The sequence below is a fragment of the Myotis davidii genome, unplaced genomic scaffold, assembly GCF_000327345.1.
Source record: "Myotis davidii unplaced genomic scaffold, ASM32734v1 scaffold174, whole genome shotgun sequence".
In the NCBI taxonomy this organism is placed as follows: domain Eukaryota; kingdom Metazoa; phylum Chordata; class Mammalia; order Chiroptera; family Vespertilionidae; genus Myotis; species Myotis davidii.
This window is the reverse complement of record NW_006289087.1, coordinates 8,018,492-8,025,813: the sequence shown is the minus strand read 5'-3', so window position 1 is coordinate 8,025,813 and position 7,322 is coordinate 8,018,492. Positions and strand designations below refer to the sequence as shown.

Genomic DNA, 7,322 nt, shown 5'->3' with positions numbered 1-7,322 from the left:
AAAAAAAAAGCTAGAGAGTTGACTGTTACATTTTTCCTTTTAATAACAATTCTTTTGTATGCCACAGCAAAATAATTATCTCTTGAGTTTTTATTTCTATTGTTGAGAGTATTACGGATGTTCCCCCATTGCCCTCCTCCACCCGGATCCCACCCCACCACCCCCCAGGCCTTCCCAGCCGTATTGTCTGTGTTCAGGGCAATGCAGATATGCATGTAAATTCTTTGGTTTAATCTTTCCAGCTTCCTCCTACCCCCTCCTCCTTGAGATTCCTCAGTCTGTTCTATGTTTCCATGCCCCTGGTTCTATTTTATTCATCAGTTTAATTTGTTCATTCGATTCGTTGTTCATTTATTTTGATGTTTAGATTTGATTGTTGATGGATATGTATTTATTGCCATCTTATTGTTTATATTTCTGATCTTTTTTGTCTCTTAACGTGTACCGTTGGATAATTCTGGCTAGGAGTTAGGTTGAATACTGGGGAAGGTGGAAAGGTAATAACTAGGGCCATATTATTTTACATATGCGATTGATTTTCTCTGTTTCCTTTGTCATTTTGCCGACGGTACACAAGAAACACTGCCAGTCTCTTAAGTGCATTTCAATGGGTGACAGATGTTGGCCGCCTGGCTGCTGGCAGCTTGCTTGGCGTTCAGAGATGAGGCCACCTGCGCTCCACGAATGAGCTTTTCCAGGCGTCAGCGGGTCTGAGGGTACAGAGAGGGTGACAAGTGTCTGATGGACCTTCGCTTTCATCCTGAACTAAAGCCCGACCTCTCCTTCAGGCCGTGCTTTTATGCAGCTCGGCCCTGGCAGCCAGCTCTCATTTTTCTCTTATTTGGGGATGACTGGGAAGAAGAAAGGCGACAGGTTGATCTGTGGGACTAAATTCCTCTTCAGACTTTTCCTCCGCTGCAGCTGTGAAATAAAGGACATGTCGGTTAAGAACTAGCCTTGTAAGACAAACATCATTTATTTTCTAGAGTCAAGTTGCACCACTAATTAAAAAAAAACCAACTATGTTTATTGATTTCAGAAGGGAAGGGAGAGGGAGAGAGAGAAACATCAATGATGAGAGAGAGCCATTGATCGAATGCCTCCTGCACGTCCCCTACTGGGGATCGAGCTCACAACATGGCCATGTGCCCTGACTGGGAATTGAACTGTGACCTCCTAGTTCGTAGGTCAATGCTCTACTATTGAGCTACGTGGCCAGGCTGCACCTCTAAGTTTTGCAGAGATTTTCATCCTCCTAGAAAGAAAGTCTATTTATTCACTTAACTATCCTGGGTGCCTCCGGGGTAAAATGTTTAAAAACAGAAGGGGGCGCTACCGAAAGGTGAAGGGCATGGGTGGAAGAGCAGATGCTTTAGAAATAGTTGACTGGGCAGTTATTCATTCTGTCACTCAACTGCCCAAACTGTAAAGGATTGGTTAAAACGAAACAGAGCAAAGCAGCTTGCTAAGGCGGAGATACAGCAGAGACATACTGTATAATAATTTCGCCAGCGTCCAGTGACTTACAGGAAAATAAAATCCAGTGATGATCCCACAAATGAGAAAGGAAAGTTCGTCTTGGTTGGAATTGGGTATGTTTGGAAGTTATACACATAAAATGTTGGACTCATTAAAAAATCACATCAAGAAGTGTCTAATATTGTCAATCATGTTCAGCCAATATTTAAAGCAAACGTCAATTTGATTGTATGGTCCATGATGGGGAAGAAGAGAGAGAGAAGAGCAGATGTAGAGAGTTCCAAGGTAAAGAAAAAGACTGACAGGGCTCCAAGGTCAACATTTAACTACCTGCGGCCTGGGCTTGGATACTCATGGGTCACGTGACTGCTCCTCCTTCCCCCTGAGACCAAGTGGGAGACTTTGTTCCCCAGATCAACGTCCTAACGGCTGAGGCAGCTTCCTAAACTTCACCGATTTTTCTTTTTTTAGTTTTCTACATATTTTAATACCAGGTGAGGCAAAGCAATGCACATATGGGGCATAAAATAAACCAATTATAAAACTCTAACACTCTTTTGATTTACCTGTTAGTTTTGGATTATTTATACCACTGTGTTTTATCCATCACTTAACAAATTAAAAGGAACTGATATAGCCATAGCCAGTTGGCTCAGTGGATAGAGCGTTGGTCTGCAGACTGAAGGGTCCCAGGTTCCATTCCGGTCAAGGGCACATGCCCAGGTTGTGGGCTTGATCCCCAGTAGGGGGCGTGCAGGAGGCAGCTGATCAATGATTCTCTCTCATTATTGATTCTTCTCTCTCTCCCTCTCCCTTCCTCTCTGAAATCAATAAAAATATACTAGTATTAAAAAAAAGAAAGAAAGGTTGATTTGCCTTTGTTAAAAAAATAAAAGTAAATAATTTTTATAACAAAAACTCTGCTATTGCCAAAAATTCTTACTCAAACAATTGGTAGAATTGTTGATAACAAGAATCATTCACATTTTCTTCATTAAGTGCACAAGCTAACAAAATTATGGTCAAGTTTTCTATATTAAATTAGAGGCCTGGCCGAAACCGGTTTGGCTCAGTGGATAGAGCATCAGCCTGTGGACTGAAGGGTCCCAGGTTCGATTCCGGTCAGGGGCATGTACCTGGGTTGCGGGCACATCCCCAGTAGATGTGCAGGAGGCAGCTGATCGATGTTTCTAACTCTCTATCCCTCTACCTTCCTCTCTGTAAAAAATCAATAGTTGAGTGTCTTCCCCCTGGTGGTCAGTGCTCATCCTAGCGACCAGCCGGTTGGCCAGTAGCTTAGGCTTTTGTATATATAGACTACAGGCCTGGTGCATGAAATTCATGCAACGGGTAGGGTCCCTAGGCCTGGCCAGAGATCAGGGCTGATCTGTGGAGCGATTGGGGGAGGGGGCCTGCTGGGACCCATCTTGGCCGGCTTGGCACTGCCCACTCACAGGCCGGCCCTGCCCCCAATTGCCCTGCTGCCACTGCCGGTCACCTCCCTTTGTGGGGCAACTGGTGGGGTGATCAGAGGGCCCCCACTGGTACCACTGGCACCCGTCTTGGCTGGCCTGGGGCCTGCGGGCTGGGGGCAGCTCCTGTGTTGAGCATCTGCCTCCTGGTGGCCAGTACACGTCATAGCGACTGGTCATTCCACCAGTTGTTCCACCATTTGTTCAATTTGCATATTAGGCTTTTATTACATAGGACAAAGCAGCTTTTTTGTTGTGTTTGCTACCTGTTATTCATTTAGGTGCAGATGATACCAATCCAACAGAAATGGGATGGACCATGGAATCCCAAGTGCTAACTTACTTTTTCATGTTGAACATGACCTGCCTTCTTCTTTCCTGGAGAGGCGTCAGAAGATTCCTTTATGACCTCTGAGCCAATGAGCGGAAGGAATTTCAGACTCGTGGGGCTTGGTACCTGCGAACCACAAGTGAAGAGTGAGACATACTCAAGTGATTACTTCCGTAATGTGAATTCAGGGGTGGGGGATAGGGAGTGAGAAGTTCCAACTGCTTTAAAATATACTCCCCTTCACAGTTGCCCACTATTAATTCTTTTTTTATTTTATTTTTAATTAATCCTCACCCGAGGGTATTTGCCCATTGATTCTTAGAGAAAGTGGAAGGTATATTTAGAGAAAGTGGAAGAGAAGGAAAAGAGATGAGAGAGAGAGAGAGATAGAGAGAGAGAGAGAGAAATAGAAACATTGATGTGAGAGAGACACGTTGATTGGTTGCCTTCCACACGTGTCCTGACCAGGATTTGGGATCAAGCCTGAAATGGAGGTACATGCTCTTGACTGAAATAAAACCCAGGACCCTTCAGTCCGAAGGCTGATGCTCTATCCACTGAGACCCACGGGCTAGGGCCCCACTATTAATTCTTAATAGTTCACCCTCAACATCAACCTGCAGCTTAAGAGTTTGATACTCATCACAATGAAGGCGTTTTGGGCAAGGAGGGGTAACATTTCAAGAAATAATAAGTTAGAATTAAGTTGAAATATTTTATCTTCATGTTATTACTCTCGGTTAACCGATTGGTTCTTTGATTTGACAGAAGTGATCTGGAATGGAGACCTGAAGGATGAGGGGGGATTTGGAGGGAAACAAGAGGCGGATGAATTCTGGGCAGCGGGGCAGCACGGGCAAAGTCACTGAGGAGGGAGGAATGCTGATGCTTAAGGAGCAGCAAGTAGTCTGGCTCAGCTGGAGGATAGGGGTCATGGGAGAAGGTGGTGGAAATGAGGGCACGCAGGTCAGGCGGGGGCCAGAGCATGACAGGTGTGTGTGCCAGGCTAAATGATAACGAAGAGCTGGGATAAAGCTCAAAGCAGTTCCCTGTGGGGTTGTTCCACGGGGAAGGCAGAGGTAAGTGATCAAGGCCGCCGCCACACAGACCGAAGGCCTCTCGGGGTCGGACACAGCCTGGTGATGGAGACATCAGTCAGCCCAGTGGTGTGGATTTTCTCCGACCTGGCTTGGGAGCCCAGGGTCGGGAATGAGATGTGAGATTCCCTACTGTCCCGTCACCACTCCAGTCCTGAAAGCATTCAACTCACCCTGTATATGGGCAGAGAACCAAAAATAATCCCCGCCTCTCTGTTTTCAGTCAAGTAACTTTCCAAGGCATACTTTCGAATCTGCAAAACAGAGGAGCGGATGTTTAATGAAAAGGGGACATTCCGTAAGCGGCAAAATTCCTGGGTTCAAATGGACTCTGCCACTTCTTAGCTGCAGGGCCTTAGGCAAGCTTTTGCCATTTTCCTAAAAATTTATTTTTTATTGATTTTAGAGAGGAAAGGAGAGGGAGAGAGAGATAGAAACATCAATGATGAGAGAGAATCATTGATTGGCTGCCTCCTGCATGCCCCACACTGGGGATCAAGCCCACAACTGGGGCATGTGCCCTGACCAGGACTCACACCATGACCCCCTGGTTCACAGATTGACGCTCAACCACTGACTCACACTGGCCGAGCCCAGGTCTGACTTCTGACTTACAGAACAGTCAAGTGATAAATGTGTTGTTTAAACCACTTAGTTTATAGTAATCTATCATAGCAGCAATAGCAAATTGATATACTGTACATATGATAATTCAGGATAACTACAGTATTCTTGTTGGGTGTTTAAGAATTACCTTGGGAGAAGAAAGAGACTTGAAAAACTTAAAATCATGCTCCACTTTAAAGGGCTTGGAAGGCGTCCGTTTGAAAAGCAAAGCCATGGAGCTCAGTCTCTGCCACCTGCACAAGAGGACATAAGAAAAGCTGTTACGCACCTATCCACACCTTTCCCCATCTGGGTCCCAAACCCCCCGGCTCCCATGGCACCAGCCCTAACGATGCCACCTCTGTGTGTAAGTCTTATTCCCTTTGGCTTCCCAGATTTCTCTCCAGGCGAACAAAAGCGATTTCTACTAGACCTGAGCATTCCGTGCTGCTAAATTCATTATATAGCCATTGGGAAAAGTACTGCACAGTAAGGATGAGGAAACCTTAGGTACCAAACCAATGCTTGATATTTGGGTGACTCAGGGAAGCTTCTACTTAGTTAAAACTTACTTTTGCATATGTTTAAAAAGCCATAACTAAGCATTGAAAACATCCTATGTAATAAAAGGCTAATATGCAAATAGACTGGATGGCGGAAAGACCGGTTGCTATGATGCGCACTGACCACCAGGGGGCAGACGCTCAACACAGGAGCTGCTCCCTGGTGGTCAGTGTGCTCCCACAGCGGGAGTGCCGCTCAGCCAGAAGCTGGGCTCATGACTGGCGAGCGCAGTGGCAGGAGCCTCTCCCTCCTCTGTGGCAGCGCTAAGGACTCCTCAGCAGACTTCCCTCGAGGGGTCCTGGACTGTGAGAGGGCACAGGCCAGGCTGAGGGACCCTCCACCAGTGCATGAATGTCGTGCACCGGGCCTCTAGTTTAAAAAAACCACATCCCACAGGCATCTTAGACTTCAACCTGTCCAAAACCAAACTCAGTATCTTTTTTTTCCAGTTTTATTTTGTGTTGGTTTCAGACGTACTGCTTAGTGGTTAGACAATCATACACACGATCTTTTTTTTCTCCAGACCTGCTTTTCCTCTTGAACATTTTGTCACAGTGATGTCAGTAAAGCTGAAAATCTTTTATGTTGGCCATAACAAAAGCTCATTTTGCTTTGGTCTTTATATGCCCCACATGGTTGAGCCTCCACCTATAAATCAGAAGGTCACGATTCCTGGTCAAGCCACATGCCTGGGTTGCAGGCTCGGTCCTCAGTGTGGGGCCTGCAGGAGGTGGCCGATCAATCCTCATCTTTGATGTTTCTATCTCTCTGTCTCCCTCTCCCTTCCTTTCTGAAACCTATAGATTTTTCTTGCTTTATCTTCTACCATGTCTTCTCTAATTGCTCCCTGAATGGTAATGACTATATAATAGTGTTTCATCATTTTGTGCCTTTGCTTAGGCAATTGCCTCTTTGGTCTTCTTTATTTGGATAAATCTTATTTGCTCCTCTTTGATTATCTTAGGAATTGATATTCTTAGCAGTACTATTATACTGAACTAGAGGCTCAGTGCACGAAATTTGTACACGGGTGGGGTCCCTAGCGGCTGCTGGCTGCCGGCTGGGTAATCCCTCCCTTCCCTTAGCCAGCCCGACCCCTGGTTGAACTCCCGGAGGACCTGCTGGTGGAGGGGACAATTTGCATACTAGGCTTTTATTATATAGGATTGTAAATCTTTGTGCACCCTCCCACTAAATTGCAAAATAATTGAAAAGTTTTGAGTTTTTCGCCTTTGAAGTTTTCATGTCCAGCACAGTGTTATGGTATCATAATAGTTTTATTATTATTATTATATTATTATTATTATTATTATTATTTCTAAATTAGCAATAATCACACCTTGGATAAAACTCATTGGCTACGATACTGCAACTGTGCAAAGCCGATAATAGCTTACTTCTTGTCTGGTCTCTAAAGGAAACCCAATGGCCTTACCTTTGCCGGTCAAATACCAGAGGATAGTCATATTTTTGTTTATTTTCTGTGAACTTGCTCTCTTCTTTTATTTCTATGGGGTACTCATTAACATCACAAGGCAAAATGAAATCAGTTGTCTGTGCGAGGTCAAAGGACCTTCGCTGTCCAAAGTACCCACAGTAATGACCATTGAGGGCATGCCAGAGCCTAAGGAAAGGCAAAAGATAGGGAGTACACAGTCACTGGAATTCAGTGAAGTTATTTTGTTAACGACAAGGGTTTTTTTGTTTTGTTTTTTTTTAAATATATTTTATTGATTTTTTTTTTTTTTTTTTTTTTTTAAAAAAGGGGGGGGG

The 7,322-nt window shown here is 44.7% G+C and overlaps 1 protein-coding gene across 1 annotated transcript in view; it reads right to left on the bottom strand.

The window, feature by feature from the left end:
- Positions 1–562: 562 nt before the first annotated feature.
- WDR64 (WD repeat domain 64) overlaps positions 563–7,322 on the bottom strand; it is a 56,474-nt gene continuing 49,714 nt past the window's right edge. The window contains exons 22-26 of the mRNA XM_006761342.2: positions 6,985–7,173; positions 5,134–5,239; positions 4,553–4,633; positions 3,295–3,408; positions 563–921 (exon numbers count right to left, since the gene is read on the bottom strand). Coding sequence (XP_006761405.1) covers positions 838–921; positions 3,295–3,408; positions 4,553–4,633; positions 5,134–5,239; positions 6,985–7,173 — 574 coding nt within the window. The 3' untranslated portion in view covers positions 563–837. The remainder of the gene's footprint in view (positions 922–3,294; positions 3,409–4,552; positions 4,634–5,133; positions 5,240–6,984; positions 7,174–7,322) is intronic.